Raw genomic sequence first — 23,463 nt, 5'->3', positions numbered from 1 at the left:
TAACCATAAACATCAATGCCTTTCTTAAAATCAATACACAAGTATATATTTTTAAATCTGCAAATTTAATTAATATTGCCTGCTAATATGATTTTCTTTGGTCACTTCTCTTGCAACAGTCAGGGTATATGCAGCCGTTTGGGCCGCCTGGCTCGTTGCGAACTGTGTGAAGACTATTTCTTCCTAACAAAGACAGCCAACTTCGCAAAACGGGGGATGATTTAACAAAAGCGCATTTGAGAAAAAAGCACAATCGTGGCACGACTGTATCTAACCATAAACATCAATGCCTTTCTTAAAATCAATACACAGAAGTATATATTTTTAAACCTGCATATTTAGCTAAAAGAAATCCAGGTTAGCAGACAATATTAACCAGGTGAAATTGTGTCACTTCTCTTGCGTTCATTGCACCCAGAGTCAGGGTATATGCAACAGTTTGGGCTGCCTGGCTCGTTGCGAACTAATTTGCCAGAATTTTACGTAATTATGACATAACATTGAAGGTTGTACAATGTAACAGCAATATTTAGACTTATCGATGCCACCCGTTAGATGAAATACGGAACGGTTCCGTATTTCACTGAAAGAATAAACGTTTTGTTTTCGAGATGATAGTTCCCGGAATCGACCATATTAATGACCTAAGGCTCGTATTTCTGTGTTATTATGTTACAATTAAGTCTACAGCGGGTCGCTAAAATAACCTAATGATTATGATCACACTTCCTCAATTCAAAAATTATGGTGACACTATACCAAAGATGGTTTGGTATGGTTTAGAAACTTGGGAACCAAGCTGGAGTTATCAGTGTAGCCTGTCATCGCCTGGACTCGTTGAAATATCTTCACGCCTAGAAAAAAACTTCCAGGCTTCCGTCAACTGTTAAAAAAAATATAAAGTTGAATCGTCCTCTGGAATAATGGGCATTCTGGAGTATTAAATACATAACCAATGTTCTCTGGTAATACTTGGTCCCGTGCAAATAGTGCTATAGCCTTAATAATAACATAGCATTTCTTGCAGTCAAATTATTCACAAAATGTAGGCAAAAAAATTGCATCTTGAGAGAATGCAATGCTCAGATAAGATCTGTAGAAGGGCTGTCTTCAGCATAAAAGCTGATTTAGTATTTCAACACAATATGCATCGAAGCCCAACTGAAACCTTATTAGAAACACGTTGGGTCGTTTTCACAGCTTTTTCTTTGCAACTGGTCAAAATTATGTAATTTGACATTTTTGCACAATCTTTTTTTTCTTCTGCTTTATAGTATTTTCTCCCCAGTCCCTGAATGTCTTTGCTCCACGAAAGATGACCGAGAACTTTACCGACGTTAACTAGATTTGAAGCATTCATTCTCTTTTTATATTAAATTATTCTGTTGAAGCAAGAGTTTATTTAGTCTTTCCAAGGCAACATATGTCTATAATTAGATAAACGTAGCTTCTCTTTTGTTCAAGTTGACTAACAAATAGCTACCGAATTGTCTAAATCAGGCAAAACAATATCCTGCACTCCGTCACAAAATGCGCGGCAAGTCCAGCGGAAAGTACGGACGAAAAGTTAAAAATATATTACAGTCCGTAAACACATGATAAACGAAGTATTGAATCAATCTTAGGATTTTTTAACATAATTCTTCAATAATGTTTTACCGGAGAATTTCTTTGTTCTTCAGAAAAGCGAATGGAACGGGAGCTAACTCTCATGTGAACGAACATTACAATATCCCACTGTATCTTCAATAGGAGCTGAGTTGAAAATCGACCAACCTCAGATTTCCCACTTCTGGTTGGATTTTTTCTCGGGTTTTTGCCTGCCATATGAGTTCTGTTATACTCACAGACATCATTCTAACAGTTTTAGAACTTCAGAGTGTTTTCTATCCAAATATACTAATAATATGTATTCTAGCTTTTATGGCTTTGTAGCAGGCCGTTTACTCTGGCCATGCTTTTCATCCGGACGTGAATTATGCCCTACCCCAAAGAAGTTACATAGCATTTGACCCAAACTTTTTTCTACAATGAGTTAGACATGATGAATCCAATGAAATGGTCCAAAGTCACCTCTGTACCCCCCACACCCCATGCCAATCCTGCCCAACAACGAGTGTATGTGATCAGTTCTCTGTCAGACTAGTAGTATGGAGCTGCGGCTCGGACTATTGCTTCATCCTATGTAACGTATTCTCAGTATTAAAAAAAAACGTATTCTCTCCTGTTAAGAGAAATTAGTTATTGATATTGTTAGGTTATTTTTGCGCCATACATCCTTATATTACCAGGTTCTGACCACTATATGGAGTTGTTTCTGCTATTAGGTGAACACTGACATGTATTCTCAGTGAATATCATTTATTTTCTCTGGTAAGAGAATTAGTAATTGAAGTTGTTAGGTTTATGTCCCATCCCACATCCTGGTATTTCAAGGTTCTGACCTCTGACAGATATCATTCTGAGCACCGTGGGTGGACGCCCTAATTGGGTTACGCACCCAATGCACATGGGTCCGGTAAATTAAAAAATGTTAGGCACATTTAAAATGCTGCCAGTCAAATGTCAGGCGCCACATTTTCCCAGTGGAACCCAGGTACATGGCTAGGCTATTTTAGGAATTGCCTTGGGAGCTCTATGCAGTGAACAAGGGAACAGAAACACACACACACAGTCTTGGCAGCAGCTTCCAAGCAGACTGCAGTTCTTCAGTCCTAGATTAGCATGTGGGCCACACTCAGCAGCAGAGAGAAGAGGAAGGGGTAGATTAAGCTAGCTATCCAGCAGCTGGGATTGTGTGTCGGTCTGTGTAGGTTGTGTGTTGTGTAGGTTGTGTGTGTGTGTCGTCGTGTGTTGGTGTGTGTGTGGTGTGTGTAGGTTGTGTGTGTGTAGGTTGTTGTGTGTAGGTTGTGTGTGTGGTGTTGTGTGTGTGGGTCGTGTAGGTGTGTGTGGTGTAGGTGTGTGTGTCGGTCCGTGTAGGGGTGTGTGTGTGTAGGGGTGTGTGTGTGTGTGTCGGTCCGTGTTAGGGGTGTGGTGTGTGTCGGTCCGTGTAGGGGGTGTGTGTGTGTCGGTCCGTGTAGGGGTGTGTAGGTCCGTGTAGTTGTGTGTCGGTCCGTGTAGGGTGTGTGTCGGTCCGTGTAGGGTGTGTGTCGGTCCGTGTAGGTTGTGTGTGTGTAGGTTCGTTGTGTGTGTGTGTAGGTTGTGTGTGTCGGCCGTGTAGGGGGTGTGTGTGTGTAGGGTGTGTGTGTGTGTGTGTGTGTGTAGGGGTGTGGTGTGTCGGTCCGTGTAGGGGGTGTGTGTGTCGGTCCGTGTAGGGGTGTGTGTGTGTCGGTCGTGTTGTAGGGGGTGTGTGTGTCGGTCCGTGTAGGGGGTTGTTCGGTCCGTGTAGGGTGTGTGTGTGTGTCGGTCCGTGTAGGGGTGTTGTAGGTCCGTGTAGGGTGTGTGTCGGTCCGTGTAGGGTGTGTGTCGGTCCGTGTAGGGTGTGTGTCGGTCCGTGTAGGTGTGTGTGGTCCGTGTGGGTGTGTGTCGGTCCGTGTAGGTGTGTGTGTCGGTCCGTGTAGGGTGTGTGTGTCGGCCTGTAGGGTTGTGTGTGTGTCGGTCGTGTAGGGTGTTGTGTGTGTTCGGTGCCGTTGTAGTGTGTGTGTGTCGGGCTGTGTAGGTTATGTGTTTGTTGTGTTTGTCAGTACTAAATGGTGACTTTCAGTAAGGGTGTGTTTGTGTATTGTGCAAAGGCAGGACTGTCGTCCGTTCTGTTCCTGGACTATATTTGGACAATTGGTCACTTTTGACAGCCAAGCTAACAGTCACACAGGCTGATAGTAAACTGGCCTAAGCCTTTATCTCACTCTGACTGCCGTTTTGACGATCTGTGAATTGGATACTATTCTGTTCTGTGGGGACTTTCCCTTCATTTTAATGTTGACAGCAACAATTCGATTTTGACACTGCAATCTTATTTTTTTCCCAAAGCAATGCTTCTGCCAGGTTGGAGTATGACAGGTATAGAAGGTGTTTGTAGTGTAGAAATCGTTTTAATTTGTTCATTTGTATGAGTTTTTTTCCTTTGGGGACAGTTTCTTGTCAAACAAGCACAACTGAAATGACTGAAAGTTACTGAGAGAACAGGTGTAGAAACCACACCTTCTAAACTACATTTTTCTCCCATTAGACCTGGTGTCGCTGTTCGACCTGGAGAATGACCTCCCAGATGAGCTGATCCCCAATGGGGACCTGGGTGGCCTGATGGGCATGCCCTCCAACGGTGCCCCTGGCGGGGGGGGAGGAGTGCCTGGAGGAGGTCCCCGGGGCCTGGGCTCCATGGTCCCTGACGCTGCCGCCAAACACAAGCAGCTGTCTGAGCTCCTGAGAGCGGGGGGTGCTGGGTCCGGTGGCATGGGCCCCATGATGGGGAAAGTCCCTATGGGCCAGGGCTCGCCCAACCAAGCCCAGAAAGGAAGCCCCGCCAGCGGACAACAAGGCAACGGCTCCATGGCGGGCTTCAARCAGGCTATGATGAACAGCCATGGACACGGGATGCCYGGCCAGGTGATGAACGGGGCCCTGGGGCCGGCAGGACGYGGCAGGCTGGGGCTGCAGCAGTACCAGGTCCAGGCCATGCAGGGTGCTGGGGGGGGCGTGGGGCCGGGAGGCAGCAGTGTGCTGGCTGAGACTCTGGCTCAGGGAGGAGGGCAGATGGGAGCTCACAACGCCATGAACGCCCAGCAGGCTAGCAACATGAATAAGGTGAGTGTTGGTGCATGTACTGTCTGTTTACTGTCTGGCTTCACTCGGGACCTAGGGTTTTGACTAGTCTGGTCAGGAAAACTCATTGCCATGGCCTATGATTTGTGATRGTAAAACTGGAGTAAATGCATTGGTCATTTATATATACAGTACCAGTCAAGTTTGGACACATTTACTCATTCAAGAGTTTTTATTTATTACTATTTCCTACATTATAGAATAATAATGAAGACATCAAAACTATGAAATAACACATATGGAATCATCTAGTAACCAAGAAAGTGTTAAACAAATCAAAATATACTTTATATTTGAGATTCTTCAAAGTAGCCACCCTCTTGATGACAGCTTTTGCACACTCTTGGCATTCTCTTAACCAGCTTCACCTGGAATGCTTTTTCAACAGTCTTGAGGGAGTTTTCCACTTTATGCTGAGCACTTGTTGGCTGCTTTTCCTTCACTCTGCGGTCCAACTCATCCCAAACCATCTCAATTGGGGTTTAGGTCGGGTGATTGTGGAGGCCATGTCATCTGATGCAGCACTCCATCAGTCTYCTTCTAGGTCAAATAGCCCTTACACAGCCTTCAGGTGTGTTGGGTCATTGTCCTGTTGAAAAACAAATGATAGTCCCACTAAGCGCAAACCAGATGGGATGGCGTATTGCTGCAGAATGCTGTGGTAGCCATGTTGGTTAAGTGTGCCTTGAATTCTAAATAAATCACTGACAGTGTCACCAGCAAAGCACCATCACACCACCACCTCTGTGCTTCATGGTGAGAACTACACATGCGGAGATAATCCGTTCATCTACTCTGCATCTCACAAAGACACGGCGGTTGGAACCAAAAATCGAAAATTCTCCTTTTCTTATTGGTGTCCTTTAGTAGTGGTTTCTTTGCAGCAACTCGACCATGAAGGCCTGATTCATGCAGTCTCCTCTGAACAGTTGTTGAGATGTCTGTTACTTGAACTCTGTGAAGCATTTATTTGGGCTGCAATTTCTGAGGCTGGTAACTCAAATTAATTTATCCTCTGCTGCAGAGAACTCTGGGTCTTCCTTTCCTGTGGCGGTCCTCATGAGAGCCAGTTTCACTGCGCTTTATGGTTTTTGCGACTGCACTTGAAGAAACTTTCAAAGTTCTTAATTTTCTGTCAAAGTAATGATAGACTGTCATTTCTCTTTGCTTATTTGAGCTGTTTTTGCCGTAATAGGGCTGTCTTCTGTATACCACTCCTACCATGTCACAACAACTGATTGGCTCAAACACTTACTTTTAACAAGGCAAATCTGTTAATTGAAATGAATCCCAAGTGACTACCTCATGAAGTTGATTGAGAGAATGCCAAGAGTGTGCAAAGCTGTCATCAAGGCAAAGGGTGGCTACTTTGAAGAATATCAAATATAAAAATGGTTGGTTACTACATGATTCCATATGTGTTATTTCATAGTTTTGATGTCTTAACTATTATTCTGCAATGTAGGAAAMGGTACAAATAAAAAATGTTGTGTCCAAACTTTTGTACTGTATATTTATCTTTTAATTTCATTATATTCATCCAGGCTTGACACAGATGGGAAATGATGTCCTTGCTTTACTGTGTCCCATAGTCTTCCCGTGCTCTGGGAGCAATGCTTTCTAAATGGCTTGTTCCAAGGCATTGTCCGTTTCATGCGTGCTTTGCATCAGTACATCTGTCTGTCCAGATGGGAAGCTTGTTGTTGGTTTGGTGACAGAATCATCGGTCCTGCTCATATCACTGTTGAGCTATTAGATTCAAAGTCATGTCTCTGTTTGGAACAGGGATTCCCTGCTCATATAGACTGATCTCTTGATACTCACTGTGTGTGTGTGAGTGAGAATCAGTGTGAGTGTGCATTGTTCTTGTACTGATTGAGCGCTATAATCCCTGTTGGTCAGTACATGTACACATGCATCTGTTGGTCTCTCTCTCTGATGCATCGTTGTCTCCCACCCACCATACGCACATCCATCTGTAAGCTTACCCTGGGATTGTTGGAGGAACAGGACACCCGGCTGGGGTGTTGAATACATCCCTCCAGGACAGCAGAAGTGACCTTTCGTAGCATGTTAGGAGCACAGGCTGACCTCCGAACAGTCTTTTCCAATAACGGGATTTTGCCTATAGCTACTGGAGTCAGAGGTCTCCATAGCGGATCAATGCTAACGTTATCTACTGGATTCCCTTGCTTGGCTAGCTGGTTGGAGCTACTGGAGTCAGCCTGCTGTCTACTCTGAGGTCTTCTAGTGTATTGGGTGTATATGTGTCCCCCCGCCTGTCTCGCTTGTAGGTAAGGCTAAAGCATGGAGAGTTAGGCCCATATAAATATATTTCATTTKAATTCTATGGCTAGGCCTGTAACTTGATTACAGCTTGGTATTTCATTAATATCCCATAGACTTAGGCCTACTATTTACCTGCTTTGAGTTGTTTTGGAATGTGGATATAAGTGGGTGAAGGGAGATATACTGATGACAAGTCTGAGAAAGTATAGTAGTGTGCAGAGAAAGACGAGCTTTATATGTTKATTTGTGGAAAGTGCGTAGTAGTTGTGTGGTAGTGCTAGTTTCAGGGATGTCTACTGGTCTTATCTGCTACTGTTGTGGCTTGACAGGAAACCAAGGGGAAACCAGCTTGCTAGTTCATACACACTCGACACATGCAGGCCGTCACCACATAAAACAAACCCCCGGGGCTCGCTGACACGCACTTGAGTGTCTAGCATTGCTTTCTTACACAATACTGACAGGGAGTAATATCATGTCTCCAGTTCTCTGCAAATGTTCCATAGTTAGGCCCCAGCAACAGTAGCAGGGTCAACCCTGGGTGTATCTTCCCCATCTAACCTACTGCCAGGAGAAAGAGGGATTTGAAGCCGTGGAGGATAGTGTGTACATGCCATGGTACGTTAGTTAGGCTGTGGTTGCTAGATAAAAGAGCTGGCTCTGGCAGTATTGACATTGCACAGCTGCCACAAGACTAACGCATGCTCCTGAAGTGTGGCAGACACCAGAGTGTCAGCCCAGCATTCTTAGTATCTGTATGAATCAGCAGCAGGTTTGGGGTCAATTCCATTCGTTCAGACAGTAGACCAAACAAAAATCTTCATTCCAAATGTTTCTAATTGAAGAGAAAAGTTATTTAAGTGTACTTCCTGAATTGAAATAGAATTCATCCCCACATTGATGAGCAGGCGTGCTTTACATACAGCACCCCCCGCTAGCTAGAGGACACCTACTGTTGCCATTCACAGAGATGTGGTGGTCTGTGAGAATCAGTAGGACGTTTCAGTAGGCACAACAACATGAGACAACTTCTAGTAAAAAGAGGGGGAAGGGAAGTGCTGCTAAGGTACACAATAGTAGATTTTGGAAGGTGCTCTTTGGTTAACCTCTCTGGTACAAGTGGGATGCTAGCGTCCCACCTCGACAACGGCCAGTGAAATTGCAGGGCGCCAAATTCAAAACAGAAATCCCATAATTAAAATCCTCCAAAGTATTATCCACCATTTTAAAGATACACTCTTGTAAATCCAACCACAGTGTCCGATTTCAAAAAAGCTTTACGGCGAAAGCACACTTTGCGATTATGTAGGTCAGCACCTAGCCACAGAAACCATACAGCCATTTTCCAGCCAAGGAGTGTGTCACAAAAGTCAGAAAATAGCAATTAAAATTAATCACTTACCAAAAACCTCCTTTTTGTCCAGTAATCCGAATCCTTAAGGTGCGTGCACTAAGTCCAGAACGAAAGGTATTTAAAAACTACAATAAAAGTTAGTAGATAAACATGCCAAATGATGTTTTAAAATCAATCCCTCCGGTTGTTTTTGTTATAAATAAATCAATAATATTTCAACCGGACAAAAGCTTCGTCAATAGGAAAGGAGAAACAAGAAAGGCGCGTTCCCGATCAGGCATGGCTGATGTCTGGAAATTTCCACTGGCCACTGATTGAAAGTGCTGTATCTCCCTCATTTTTCAGAGTTAAAGCCTGAAACAATGCCTAAAGACTGGCCACATGTAGAGGAAGCCACAGAGCTCGTGAACTGGGTCCTAAGTCTTTGTATGGTGGATATGGCTTTCAATTGAAAAACAGCCTTTCAAATAATAGTACTTCCTGGTTGGATTGTTCCTCTGGTTTTTTAACCGGCCATATCAGTTCTGTTATACTCACATACATTATTTTAACAGTTTTGGAAACTTCGAAGTGTTTTCTATCTAAATCTACTAATTATATGCATATCCTAACTTCTGGGCCGAGTAGCAGGCCGTTTAATAATTGGGGCACAAATTCTGAATGCTGCCCCCTACCCTAGTGAAGTTAAAGGGGTACATTGGTCATCAAAAAACAAGGAGGACCAAGCACTTCATATTAATGAATTTAAAATGCCTTTATATTGTATGGCATGTTCAATGAAAACAAAGTTTAATAAGTCCGGTGCGTTTACTCTGCATGGCCTTTGTCAAGGAGTGCAAAGAAATGATAATACAATGTCCTCTTTTGAACAGGTTTTCCAATAAGCTCTGATTTGAAAGGGGAGTGGTTACATAATTCATTGGACAACAGCTAGTAAGCTATACTATACACATTAAAAAGTGAAATACTGTACATATGTTATCAAAAAAATTCACCTCCTAGCAAGAAGCATCAGAACGCCTAGAAAGGTAGTTCTAACTCAAATATGACTGGACAACGTGCCAAGAATAGGAGAGCTGTCTATTCCATAGTACACTGGAACACAGCAAAACATAGACAACAGTCTAAACATAGCTGAGGGCAATAGAGCAAAATGTCCACTAGATGACAGAAAATGGACCTCTCACTACCTTACAGGAAAGGTGAGAAATCCCTATCTTCATTTAACCAGGTTACTTAGTGGCCTGTAGTTTGTAAATCCAAAAACGTTCCCTTTGGTTTAGCTGTTTAAGATGGTCCCCTTTTCTAATTGAGGCTGGAACATGATCAATACCCATAACTGTGTAGGGAGGCAGTTGCCATGGTGTAAGGACTTGTAGTGCCTTGCCATGGGGTAGTCTCATTGCCTACCCGTATGGCGTACTTGTGTTCTGCTAAGAAGCGTCTTGAAGGCGTTCTTTGTCCATCCAATGTAGAACACCTTGCACTGTGGACATTCCAATCTGTAGATGACATGAGTGGTTTTGCAGTTAATGAAATGCTTGACTTGATACTTCATTTTAGATGCTGTGTCAACAAAATACTTTTCTGTACAATAGTTCTGCAATGGTGGCACTGGTGCATTTAAAAGAGCCTTTGTGTTTGTGGTCTAGCCATGAGACAACTATTTTGAAACAGAGAGACAACCACAACCTTATGACAGAAGACCACTTGGCCTACCGTCGTTTTCAGTTTGAAACTATATTCTCAGGTCTCGGTCGTTGTTTCCGTGAGCTACAGTACTGCTACCAATGCCATTCAAAGAAATTCAAGTGGTACACCCCTGGTTTGGTATAGGGCATGTGAACACTCTCTCTCATTCTCTATTTGTTTTTCTTTCTCATTCATTCTCCGTGAGTCCTCTTTCTCTCTCGCTGTCCCTCTAACATTCTCTTCCTCCGTCTAGTTTACCTTCATTCTTTCTCTTTTTCTTTCTTCTTATTTTCTTCTTTCTCTTCCAATTGTGTGTGTGTGCTGGCCCTCCCGGCCCTTGGCTCATAATGGAGCTGTAAATCATGTTAAGAGAGAAAGGAAGGAGAGAGAGGGATGGAGAAGGGGAAAGGAGGAGGAGCGAGGGATGGAGCGAGGGAAAGCGGCTATTTCAGAGGCTGTCTCCACATCTGTCTGGGGTGTGTTTTGAATGTATTACTTTTTAGTCCATGTTCGCTCTAGTTTGAAGTTGGGAGTTGATTCCCCTGTGTTGTTGTGTGTGTTTTAGGCTTGAGTGGTATACTGTATACTGGAGTATTTTGAAATGCCAACTATATAATTTTCAGTACCGGTATGATAAAAAGTGTGTGTTGGGGCGTCCTAAAGCCCGGGGGGGGGGGGGCTGTTGTGACTCCACTGCTTATGGAAGATGTGCTAAATAAATTCTCCAGCTCAGGTAGGAGTGTGTGTGTCAGAGCTAGGGAGAGCTAGTCTAGAGTTGGCCTGTGTGTAAAAAGGAAGAACAAAGTTAAAGCTTGAACTGTGTTAGCCAGTCAGTAAGCATGTGCGTGCCTGTGCTAGCCCAGGCGCGTGAGACCGTTTGTTTGTGGGAGACTAAAGTGAACGTGAGGCAGAGTGGAAGTCGGGAGCTTCAGAGCTCCACTGTATGTAGAGGGAGGGGCAGACTAGAGCTCAGCTGTTGAGCATGGCTACACTGCTGCTGGTCTCTGGCTCTTTCATCTGTCTGCTGGAGAGCTGACAACAGCGGGAGAGCCTCCTCCTCGCCACGAAGCACAGCGGAGCACAGCGGAGGAGCATGCTGCTAGAGCGGAGCAGGCAGGGCTGTGTACACATGCACACCAGGAGAGGGATGGACTAGAAATGGGGATTAGGTCATTATGCTCGATTGCTAGTCATCCAACATACTAAAGTGACAATCAGCAGTTGAAACGATAACAAATGATCTCCTCGCCCCTGTTTGGGTAAAAAGCTGAGGGATTGGGCTGGGGAAATGTCATCACTCTCCAATTCATAGACAGAGCTATGGATGCAAGGACTGTCTTTGATATCAAAAGTATAGTTTKAACCATGTTTTGAGGCTAAACAGTGTTTGTTTACWTTTAATTTGTTTACAAACATTGGGGTAAAACAAGCTTATGTTTTGGRTTCTGATGGGGTACGACATTGTAAGCTAGTGAGGTATTTCTTGGATACATATCATTAAGTCCAAAAATGGATGTAGCAACTGCTGATTGACACTTGACCTGAGCTGTACACTGACAAAACATTAAGAACACCTGCTCTTTCCATGACAGACTGACCAGGAGAATCCAGGTGAAAGCTATGAGTTCTTTATTGATGCTACTTGTTAAATCCACTTCAATCGGTATAGATGAAGGGGAGTAGATGGGTTAAAGAAGGATTTTTAAGCCTTGGACAATTTGAGACATGGATTGTGTATGTGTGCCATTCAGAGGGTGAATCGGGAATACACATGATGTACAGTCCATGTGTAAAGTATTCAGACCCCTTCCCTTTTTCCACATTTTGTTAAGTCACAGCCTTATTCTAAAATGGATTAAATAAATGTTTTTCTTCATCAATCTACACACAATACCCCATAATGACAATATGGAAAAAGTTTTTGGGAAATGTATTTAAAAAAAAATACCTTTTTATTTACATAAGTATTCAGACCCTTTGCTAATAGACTTGAAATTGAGCTCAGGTGCATCCTGTTTCCATTGATCATCCTTGAGATGTTTCTACAACTTGATCGAAGTCATCCTGTGGTAAATTCATTGATTGGTGCATGTCAGGCAAACCAAGCCATGCGGTTGAATATTGTCGTAGAGCTCTGAGACAGGATTGTGTCGAGGCGATCTGGGAAGTCCAAAAATTCAGTGGCTCCATATTCTTAATGGAAGAGTTTGGAACCACCAGACTCTTCCTAGACTGGCGCCTGGCCAATGAGCAATTGGGGAGAAGGGCTTGGTCAGGGAGGTGACCAAGAACCCGATGGTCACTCTGACAGAGCTCCAGAGTTTCTCTGAGGAGATGGGAGAACCTTCCAGAAGGACAATCCGCACTCCACCATCAGGCCTTTATGGTAGAGTGGCCAGACGGAAGCCACTCCTCAGTAAAAGGCACATGACAGCCTGCTTGGCAAAAGGCACCTAAAGGACTCTCAGACCATTAGGAACAACATTCTCTGGTCTGATGAAACCAAGATTGACTCTTTGGCCTGAATGCCAAGCGTCACGTCTGGAGGAAACCTGGCACCATCTCTACGGTGAAGCATGTTGGTGGCAGCATCATGCTGTGGGGATGTTTTTCACGGCCAGGACTGGGAGACTAGTCAGGATTGAGGAGAAGATTAATGGAACAAGTACAGAGATCCTTGATGAAACCTGCTCCAGAGCGCTCAGGACCTCAGACTGGGTCGAAGGTTCACCTTCCAACATGACAACGACCCAAAGCACACAGCCAAGACAAAGCAGGAGTGGCTTCGGGACAGTCTCTTGTCCTTGAGTGGCCCGGACTTGAACCCGATCGATCATCTGTGAAAATAGCTGTGTAGCGACGCTCCCCATCCAAACCTGACAGAGCTTGAGAGGATCTGCGGAGAAGAATCGGAGAAACTCCCCAAATACAGGTGTGTCAAGTTTGTAGTGTTTTACCCAAGAAGTTGCAAGGCTGTAATCTTTCCCAAAGTGCTTCAACAAAGTATGGAGTAAAGGGTCTGAATACTTTTGTAAATGTGATATTTCAATCTAAAACTTGATTGCTTTGTCATTTTGGGGTATTGATGCAGATTGATGTGGGGGGAAAACAAGTCAATCCATTTTAGTATAAGACTGTAATATAACCACATTTGAATACTTTCGAATGCACTGTAAAGGCCTTTGAATGGGTGTGGCAGTAAGTGCCAGGCGCACCGGTTTGTGTCAAGAACTGCAACGCTGCTGGGTTTTTCATGGGCCAGCATCCCTGTGGAATGCTTTCGACACCTTGGGAAAATGGGGTGCGACTCAATTGTAGATGTCAAAATTGCATGTTTTAAACCTTATTGGTCATATTGGAAAATCAAAATTAGTGTTTTTTTTATTCATTCTAAAGAGATTGCAGCTGCGCACTTAACTATTATGTCCATGCCTGCAGCAGATCTTGCACCACCCGTTGGCTCTGAAATAGTGTCTTCTATGTGTTCAACTCACATTGAGAAGCTAGTCAAGAAAGTTTAATGATGGTAGATGGATAGATACATGGATGGGATTTGGCAGCCACTCATGGGTAAATGTTTCTTTCATACCTCTGTTTCCTTATTTGCCTGTTTTTGGGTTTGGCAGTTATAACGATGGGGGGGACAAAGACCTGTTGAAATAAGTCACATTGCATCTGACTGCTCTCTCCTATTTTCATCCATTTCAATGAGCTCCTCCACAAGATCCGACATGTATAATCATCTACAAGTAACTTGTAAAACATACATTCATATCTATACCTAGCCTGTGTTAGGTTTAGGTGCTCCCTTGTTTACTATTACATGTTGTGGTTGAGAGATGGCGTGATTTGGGGAGGCCTTGTAACGGGCCACTTCCTCTTGTCTGAACCACGGAAAGGCAGATGTCAACCGTCAGACCCGCCATTGCACGTCATTCTCCCCTTCTAGACAATTCCCACAGAATCAGTGCTCAAACACTCAAATACTTTGGTATTGTGTGCGGTACGGAAACCTGTGGCTGTGCTTTACAGTGTTGGGGCCCAATTTCATTTTAACCCAATAGGTTAGTTTCACGGTTTTACAGTCCCAAATCATACATTGTCCTGGTCCTTCTTGACCCGTTTTGAAACTCATGAACAGAGACCCAGTTCACCTCAGGGATTGTCCTAATCCCCTGTCTCTCTGTAGATGGGTATGGCTGGCAGTCCTTTTGGGCAGCAGTACGGCCAGGGCGGGGTCCAGCAGCAGATGGGGGTGAACGCCCAGCAGCAGCTCCGGAACAAGGCAGCCCTTGCCAACAGCCTGCCCCCCTTCCCCAGTGACCTGAAAGGGGCCAGCAGCATGCCAAACCTGGTAAGTTCCTCTAACTTTGTAGAAAAGGAGAAACGCAAACCTGCGGTTAGTTTACATGATGACCTAAACGGAGGGTTCTGGGAAAGGTCTGTTTCCATTTGGATCTCAAGCCTCTTCGTCTAGCCCCCTTAAACAGTTGGAATCCGATATCTGTCTGGAGGCCACWAAAATCAGCTCTCAGATCTGATGTGGTCCCCATGCCTTTGGGTTTCAGACTTGTAACCTTGCCCCTATCCTCTTGGTGTTCTCAGATATGAAAGTACTGACTATACAAAAGATACGTTGGAATCTCCACTGTTTATCAGAGGGTTAAATGAAGCCATCATCATATTAATGTGCACACCTACCTAGTCCTTTCAGATGTTTGAACACTGGAGAGATTAGATTAGGTCCTAGTTAGAGGACTGGTCTCTAAAACCCCTATCATTGACCCCTAGATCCTACGTACTATGAGAGGATTGGTTGAAGCAATACGGTGAAAATTACCCCCTGCCTATCAAATCCTTTCAGATTTAGTCTCACGTAGTGACAACTCAAGTGAAGTCTGAGTCCATTAGTCTCTGCATTGACTTTGAATAACGGTGCAGTTCCCAATGCCACGGTATTGGAACAATTATTACGACATATTTCTCTTCCTTCTCCAAAAGCCAGGCCTGGAATGCAGAATGAGAGATTGTTGGAAGGGGGAAACATTTGTGAAAAGGCACTCCACTCAGAATATTGTTGTGCAGAGAGAGAGAATGAGGGAAAGAGAAAAAGAGAGGGGTCTCTTTCAAGGCACTGTGTAAATACTGCATGCAAATCTCTCTCCCAGGAACAGGAAAAGGGCCTAATGAACTCATTACAGAGGAAATAGTTTAGTGTTTCTATTTTGGTTAAAGGTTAATGGAGTCTTATGTGAAATAGTTGGATGTTTACCAGGCCTTTTTGTGGGGGGGAGGGGGGGCTTTTCTTTCTTTTTGATTCATTCATTGGCTGCCTCCCATTATTCTGTCTGGGAATCGTTCTTTCTCTGTTCACCACTCTTCCCCCGCCGCCCTCCACTCTTTGTCTTTCTCACACAAATGTTTTCCCTCTCTTTCTCCCTAATCAAACCTCACCCCGTTGATCTCGGCATAAATTCGTTTAGTCATTGTAGATCAGCTTTTCTTTTTCAAATTGTGAAAGTAATGTACTTGTATAAGTAGGCTTAATTACAGGGATTGGGAGATTCAATTTCAATATAAACAGTTCAGGGATCCAATTCAAGCGACCCAGTTCCAATTCAAGTAATTGGGTTCAAGMTAAGTTTCAAATAAATCCAGTCTACCTCACTTATTTGCTGCGTTTCCTCCCAAGGCCCAGATGCAGCAGGTATCCTCCATGGTCCCTGGCGGTGGGGTGTCTGCAGCCACGGCGAGCCACACGGCCGACCCAGAGAAGCGCAAGCTCATCCAGCAACAGCTGGTCCTGCTGCTCCACGCCCACAAGTGCCAGCGRCGGGACCAGGCCAACGGGGAGGTGCGGGCCTGCGCCCTGCCACACTGCCGCACCATGAAGAACGTCCTCAACCACATGACACACTGCCAGGCCGGCAAGTCCTGCCAGGGTGAGTGTCTGGGGAAGGGGGGTTGTGGTGTTGGTTGCTGCATAATCGTTGGGGGACTGAGCCTGTGTGAATATGATTGAACATACACTCGTTAATGTCCAACGGGATATCATTTTTACTCCATCTAATGTAAGAGACATGTATATCTTCTCCTCCTGCCGTTTAGAAGGCTATAGTTTGTTGATTGACGTTGAAGTCAACAGTTGGTTAYCTTTCTCTGTGCTGCTGTGCCCAAAGCCACTCTCTCCTCCTTCTCCATGGCTCCATCTGAATTAGTCTTTCCGCTATTCCTTRCATCCTATCTGCTCAACTACTTCTCAACCGTATTGGAGGAGAAGGTCCCTGCCCTCTGACCTTCTCTGTGCGTTTTGAGGTGGAAGTGAAGAGAGGATTTGCAAAATTGAGGAAATATTAATTTGGAAATAACCATTGTCTCCCATTCTCCCTCCTGTTTGCCCCTGTGACTGACTGAAAGCCTGCTCCAGCCTATATTAATAGTGAGGACATCAGCAGCTATAAATCCCGGGGCTTGTTTTAAAAGCCTGTCTGGGTGCTTAGGCCTAATGTAAATACTCGAGTGGCTTTAGTCTCCACACTGGGTCTGTCTGTCTGGGTGGCTATGGCGCTTTTCCCCGCCCCGTGCTGCTCTGAACATTAAAGGGTGTCTCTAGGTCGATGGCCTCTGACCTTTAACCCCATGGTGCCAGTCATATTGGTAATGTGTTTTAATGGCTATGGGGTCAAATGAGGATATATGATGTTTTAGGCTCATCCGGTTTTAATTGGGTTGTGCTGTTTACGTGTTTTTAAAATGGCTTATATTAGTGATTATTTGTTTAAATGGCCTTCTGTTGTTTGGGTTTGCCGGTTCCAATTTTGTATTTGTTTGACATTTTGTTGTGTAATATGTCACGTACCTACCCTGTACTTAATGGGATAGGCGTCCCGCTAGCAATTCAAATAAATAATCCTATATTTAAACATTTATGAACGTACAAGTATCTTATATCATGTAAAAACTTAAATTATTGTTAATCTAACTGCATTGTTCGATTTACAATAGGCTTTACAGCGAAAGCATACCATGCGATTGTTTGAGGACGGTGCACCACAACATATTTTTCAACCAGCACAGGCTTCATGAAATCACAAATAGCGATTAAATAAATCACTTACTTTTGAAAATCTTCCTCTGTTTGCAATCCCAAGGGTCCCAGCTACAACATGAATGGTCGTTTTGTTAGATAAAATCCTTCTTAATATCCCAAAAGGTCTGTTTAGTTGGCGCCATCGATTTCAGTAATCCACTCTTTCAACATGCAGACAAAGGAATCCAAAAAGCTACCGCTAAACTTTGTTCAAACAAGTCAAACTACGTTTCTATTTAATCCTCAGGTATCCTAAAATGTAAATAAACTATAATCTTTCATACAGAAAGAAGTATGTTAAATAGAAAAGTGAAATTGGCAGGCACAACTGATATGGTAGTCGAAAATCCAAAGAAAACCAACCGGAAACCAACCGGAATTATTTTATTTTTAGGTCCCAGGCTCTTATAATGGAAAGCTTTGGGTCCTATGCAATTCCTCTGTCGCGTGCGAACATAACGGATTTTCCACTGAGACTCTTTGTCAAAAAACTCCAGATTCTTACTCATTTTGTAAGAAACAAGCCTGAAACCTTGAACAAATAATGTTGACATCTAGTGGAGCCATATGAATTGCAATCTGGGAGCTAGAATTGCATAGGACCCAAAGCTTTCCATTATAAGAGCCTGGGACCTAAAAAATAAAATAATTCCGGTTGGTTTTTCTTTGGATTTTCGACTACCATATCAGTTGTGTTATAGTCTCATACATTATTTTAACATTTCTACAAACTTCAAGTGTTTTCTATCCAATGCTACCAATTATATGCATATCCTGGCTTCTGGGCCTGAGTAACAGGCAGTTTACTTTGGGCACGGCAGCCAGGCGGAAATTCAGGAAAATAGACCCTAGCCCTAAGATTATTAATGATAACTCAAATACTTGAGGATTTTCTTTAAGTAATATAAAGAGACTTATTTGATGTTAGCAGGAGTAGAATCACTTATTTTATACTCTTGAAGGGATGAATCTTCCACTTAAGTTAATGAATTGATATCAGTAGGATTTTCACCACCGTGTGTCTCTAAAGCCCCTAATCATGCTGTTATTGGAATCTTCCTCCTGAGCAATCACACCATTTACTTCCATACCCTGGGTCTAAATCAAATCTATTACAGCAATTATCTGACTGTGTGAACACAATGGTACCTTTCTGTTAGTCCACAGGGCCCATTAGGCAACAGTCACATTAGGCTTGGAATAGTTACTAACTTTCGATTTATGTTGTTTTTTCTTTGACTCTGTGATTTACACCATATACTAGCTTTCTATGGTGTCTTGGACAGGAAGTGGTCATCTTGTCATAGCTATTGTATGTGTTTTTCAATGACTCGTTGCCTTCTCTCTCCCTCTTCTGTCATCCCTCATATTTCTTGTTCTTTTTCTGTCTTTCATTCAATCTCCCCTCTTTCCTTTCTCTCATATTCTTCATTTTCTCTCCTCCTCCCCCCTCCTCTCTCTTCCTCTCCCTCTCTTATCCCTCTATCCCCTCAGTGGCTCACTGTGCGTCGTCCAGACAAATCATTTCTCACTGGAAGAACTGCACTCGGCATGACTGTCCCGTCTGCCTGCCGCTGAAGAACGCCAGCGACAAAAGGAACCAGCAGCGTGAGTACCTGTTTTCCCCTAGGACCCTTTAGTCCATCACACACGTGTGTGTGTAACGTTGGGTATTGTGTAATATCCTCCCATACAGGTGTTTTGGCATTAGCATAGCCATTCAAGTAGATACAGTGCATTCGGAAGGTATACAGAACCCTTTTCCCACATTTTGTTGAGTTACAGCCATATCCTAAAATTGATTCAATTGTTTTGTTTCCTCCTCAATCTACACTCAATACCCCATCATTTTTGCAAATTTATTTTTTTAAACAAAATGGAAATATAGCATTTACATAAGTATTCAGACCCTTTATTCAGTACTTTGTTGAAATACCTTTGGCAGCGATTACAGCCTTGTCTTCTTGGGTATGACGCTACAAGCTTGTATTTGGGATGTTTCTCCCATTCTTCTCTGCAGATCCTCTCAAGTGCTGTCACCTTGGATGGGGAGTGTCGCTGCACAGCTATTTACATGTCTCTCCAGAGATATTTGATCGGATTCAAGTCCGGACTCTGGCTGGGCCACTCAAAGACATTCAGAGAATTGTCATGAAGCCACTCCTGCGTTGTCTTGGCTGTGTGCTGAGGGTCGTTGTCCTGTTGGAAGGGGAACCTTCACCCAGTTTGAGGTCCTGAGCTCTCTGGAGCAGGTTTTCATCAAGGATCTCTCTGTACTTTGCTCTGTTCATCTTTCCCTCCATCCTAACAAGTCTCCCAGTCCCTGCTGCTGAAAAACATTCTGACAGCATGATGCGAAGGTTTCCTCTAGACATGACGCTTGGCATTCAGGCCAAAGAGTTCAATCTTGGTTTCATCAGACCAGAGAATCTTGTTTCTCATGGTCTGAGAGTCCTTTAGGTGCCTTTTGGCACACTCCAAGTGGGCTGTTCTGTGCCTTTTACTGAAGAGTGGCTTCTGTCTGGCCAATCGACCATAAAGGCCTGATTGGTGGAGTGCTGCAGAGATTGTTGTCCTTCTGGAAGGTTCTCCCATCTCCTCAGAGGAACTCTGGAGCTCTGTCAGAGAGACCATCGGGTTATTGGTCACCTCCCTGAACAAGGCCCTACTTCCCCGATTACTCAGTTTGGCTGGGCAGCCAGCTCTAGGACATAGTCTGGGGTTCAAAACTTCTTCATTTAAGCATGATGGAGTCCCCTGTGTTTTGGGGAAACCTTCAAGCTGCAGAATGTTTTTGGTACTTCCCCAGATTCTGTGTCTGCGACACAATCTTGTCTGAGTCTACGAACAATTTCTTTTCGACCACCATGTCTTGGTTTTTGCTTCTGACATCAAAGATCAATCAAATCAAAGCAAATCAAATTTTATTAGTCACAGTACACATGGTTAGGCAGATGTTAACTGCGAGGTAGCCGAAATGCTTGTGCTTTCTAGTTCCGACCAATGCAGTAAATAACCAACCAAGTAATCTAACTAAACATTCACAACTACTACCTTTATACACAGCAACAAGTGTACCAAGGGATAAAGAATATGTACATAAAGAGTATTACTGAATGAGTAGAGTGGGTAAGAACGGCAAATAAGGCAAGATGCAGTAGATGGTATAGAGAGGATAGATACATATGATGAAAATGAAGGTACTGTAAGGGTAATGTAAAATAAAGTGGCAATAGTTTAAGAAGTGGACTAGTGGTACATGTATTAACATGAAGATGGAGATGCAGTAGAAGATAGTAGAGAAAGTATATATACATATGAGATGAGGTAATGTAGGAGTAATGTAAACATATTGATATTAAGATGGCACATTGTTTAAAGGGTGGCGCTATTGTGTACATTTTTACATAATTTTCCGATACAATTACCCGATTTTTGAAAGTGCTGGAAGGTTGGAGTCAGTAATAGCTGTGGCAGCGGTCGCGGTAAATGTTAGTGCGGTGGCTTCGTTTAACAACAAGATCCTGATGGCCTTGACGAATAGAAGCTGTTTTTTCAGTCTGCCGGTCCTGCTATTGATGCACCTTGTACTGTTACCCTCGCCTTGGATATAGCGTGGTGAAACAGGCAGTCGGCTTGGGTGGTGTTGTCCTTGATGATCTTATATGGCCTGTCCTGTGAACATCGGGTGGTTTGTAGGTGTCCTGGAGGGCAGGTGTTTGCCCCCGGTGATGCGTTCTGCAGACTCACTACCCTCTGGAGAGCCTTGCACGGTTGTGGGCGAGCAGTATGCCGTAACAGGACGGTGAATTACAGCCCGACAGGATGCCTCGCTCTGATTGTCTGATAGAAAGTTGGTGAGTGTCTTTTGGTGACAAGCGAATTTTCTTCAGCTCCTGAGGTTGAAGAGGGCGCTGCTGCGCCTTCTTTCACGACGCTGTCTGTGTGGGTGGAACCAATTCAAGTTGTCCGTGATGTGTAACCCGAGGAATTAAACTTTCCACCTTCTCCACTACTGATCCGTCGATGTGGATGAGGGGGGATGCTCCCTCTGCTGTTTCCTGAAGTCCACAATCATCCTTTTGTTTTGGTTGACGTTGAGTGTGAGGTTATTTACTATTGGTGGTAAAGCAAATTGGAGTGGGTCTTAGGTGTCCGGTAGGGTGGAGGGTGAATGTCTTGACTAGTCCTTCAAAGCCACTTCATGAAATGACGGAAGTGAGTTAAGGGGCGGTAGTTCGTTTAGCTCAGTTACTAGCTTTCTTTGGAACAGAGAAACAATGGTGGCCTCTTGAAGCATGTGGGAGACAGCGACTGGATAAGGATTGATTGAATATGTCGTAAACACACCAAGCCAGCTGGCTGCGCAGCTCTTGAGGATCGCGCTGGGAATGCCGTCTGGGCCTCAGCTTGCGAGGGTTACACGTTTTAAATGTTTTTATCACGTCCGGCTGCCGTGAAGGAGGCCGAGGTTTTGGTAGGGGGCCGTGTCAGTGGCACTGTATTGTCCTTAATAGCGAGGCAAAAAGTTTGTTTAGCCTGTCTGGGAGCGAAGGACATTCCTGGTCCGCGACGGGGCTGGTTTCTTTTTGTAATCCGTGATTGACTGTAGAACCCTGCACAATACCTCTTAGTGTTGAGCTGTTGAATTGCGACTCGATTTTGTTCTCTGTACTGGGACTTAAGCCTGTTTGATTGCCTTGCGGAAGAGAATAGCTGTACAGTTTGTATTTCGGTCATGCTTCCGGTCACCTGCCCTGGTTAAAAGGCAGTGGGGTTTCGCGCTTTCAGTTTCAACGTCGAATGCTGCCCGTCATCACGGTTTCTGGTTGGGGAATGTTTTAAATCGTTTGCTGTGGGTACGACATCGTCAATGCACTTTCCTAATGAACTCGCTCACCGAATAGCATTTGTCAATATTGTTTTTGTTGGACGCATGGCAGGAACAATTTCCAAATCACGTGATCGAAGCAGTCTTAGAAGCGTGTAGATCAATTGGTCGGAACCAGCGTTGAACAGACTGAGCGGGAGCTTGTTGTTTTAGTTCTGTGTAGGCTGGAATCACAAAATGAGTCGTGGTCAGCTTTTTCCGAAAGGGGGCGGGGGAGGGCTTATATGCTCGCGGAAATTAGTATAACATGATTCTAGGGGTTTTTTCCAGCCCTGGTAGCACAATCATAGATATTCTGATAGAATTTTAGGGGTTTTGTTTTTTAAGATTAGCCTTGTTAAAAATCCAGCTACGATGAATGCAGCCTCTAGGGTGGTGTGGTTCAGTTTTACAAAGGGTCAGATAAAGTTCGTTCAGGGGCCATCGATGTGTCTGCTTGGGGGAATATATACGGCTGTGATTATGATGAAGAGAAATTCCCTTGGTAGGATAATGCGGTCGACATTTTATTGTGAGGAGTTCTAGATTCAAAGGTGACCAGAATGACTGTGAGTTCGCCTGTGTGTTGTTATGATGTCACACCACGTCTCGTTAATCATAAGGCATAACCCCCGCCCCTCTCTTAACCAGAAAGATGTTTGTTTCTGTCAGCGCGATGCATGAAGAAACCAGCTGGCTGCACGACCCGTTACGCGTCTCTTGAGTTAGCCAAATGTTTTCCGTGAAGCCAGAGCACGTTGCAATCCCTGATGTCTCTCTGGCATGCTTACCCGTGCTCGGATTTCATCAAACCTTATTGTCAAGAGACGGACATTGGCGAAGTAGTATGCTCGGGAGTGGAGCGGATGTGCCCGTCTCCGAAGCCTGGCCAGGAGACGGCCTCGTTTTGCCCCTTTTACGGCGTCGCACAGGGTCGCTCGGCTGGGATCAGATCATTGTATTGGGTGGAAGGCAAAACACTGATTCCGTTCGGGAAAGTCAATATTCCTGGTAGGAACGATGATGAGTTTGAAGTTATCGTATATATTCAAGTAGTTCCTCCGCTGTATGTAATGAAACCTAGATTACCTGGGGTACCGATGTAAGAATAACACATAAAAACAAAATACTGCATATTTTCCAAGGAACGCGAAGCGAAAGGCGGCCATCGTCGTTTGGCGCGGGAATGTTGTACTGTCAACTGTGGGACTTTATATAGACCAGGTGTGTGCCTTCAAATTTGCCCAATCAATTGAATTTACGCCAAAGGTGGACTCCAATCAAGTTGTATTATACATCTCAAGGATGGGTATTGTGTGTAGATTGAGTTTACTGCCTGTAAGTAACAAAATTGTGAAAAAATCCAGGGGTTCTGAATCCTTTCGACGGCACTGTAATAAACCGTTG

The 23,463-nt window shown here is 44.1% G+C and overlaps 1 protein-coding gene across 2 annotated transcripts in view; it reads left to right on the top strand.

Moving 5' to 3' along the window:
- The window catches only part of LOC112076090 (histone lysine acetyltransferase CREBBP), a 36,879-nt gene extending 17,048 nt beyond the window's left edge, over positions 1 to 19,831 (top strand). Inside the window, exons 2-5 of one of the 2 annotated variants that reach the window (XM_024142982.2) lie at positions 4,169 to 4,743; positions 14,286 to 14,450; positions 15,789 to 16,038; positions 18,681 to 19,831. In XM_024142982.2, the coding sequence (XP_023998750.1) occupies positions 4,243 to 4,743; positions 14,286 to 14,450; positions 15,789 to 16,038; positions 18,681 to 18,826 (1,062 nt within the window). In that variant the 5' untranslated portion in view covers positions 4,169 to 4,242 and the 3' untranslated portion in view covers positions 18,827 to 19,831. The remainder of the gene's footprint in view (positions 1 to 4,168; positions 4,744 to 14,285; positions 14,451 to 15,788; positions 16,039 to 18,680) is intronic. The other variant, XM_024142981.2, reaches the window with a different exon arrangement.
- The last annotated feature ends 3,632 nt before the right edge of the window (positions 19,832 to 23,463 follow it).

Source organism: Salvelinus sp. IW2-2015, unplaced genomic scaffold, assembly GCF_002910315.2.
Source record: "Salvelinus sp. IW2-2015 unplaced genomic scaffold, ASM291031v2 Un_scaffold3566, whole genome shotgun sequence".
Taxonomy (NCBI): Eukaryota; Metazoa; Chordata; class Actinopteri; order Salmoniformes; family Salmonidae; genus Salvelinus; species Salvelinus sp. IW2-2015.
This window is presented reverse-complemented; position numbering and strand designations above follow the sequence as displayed.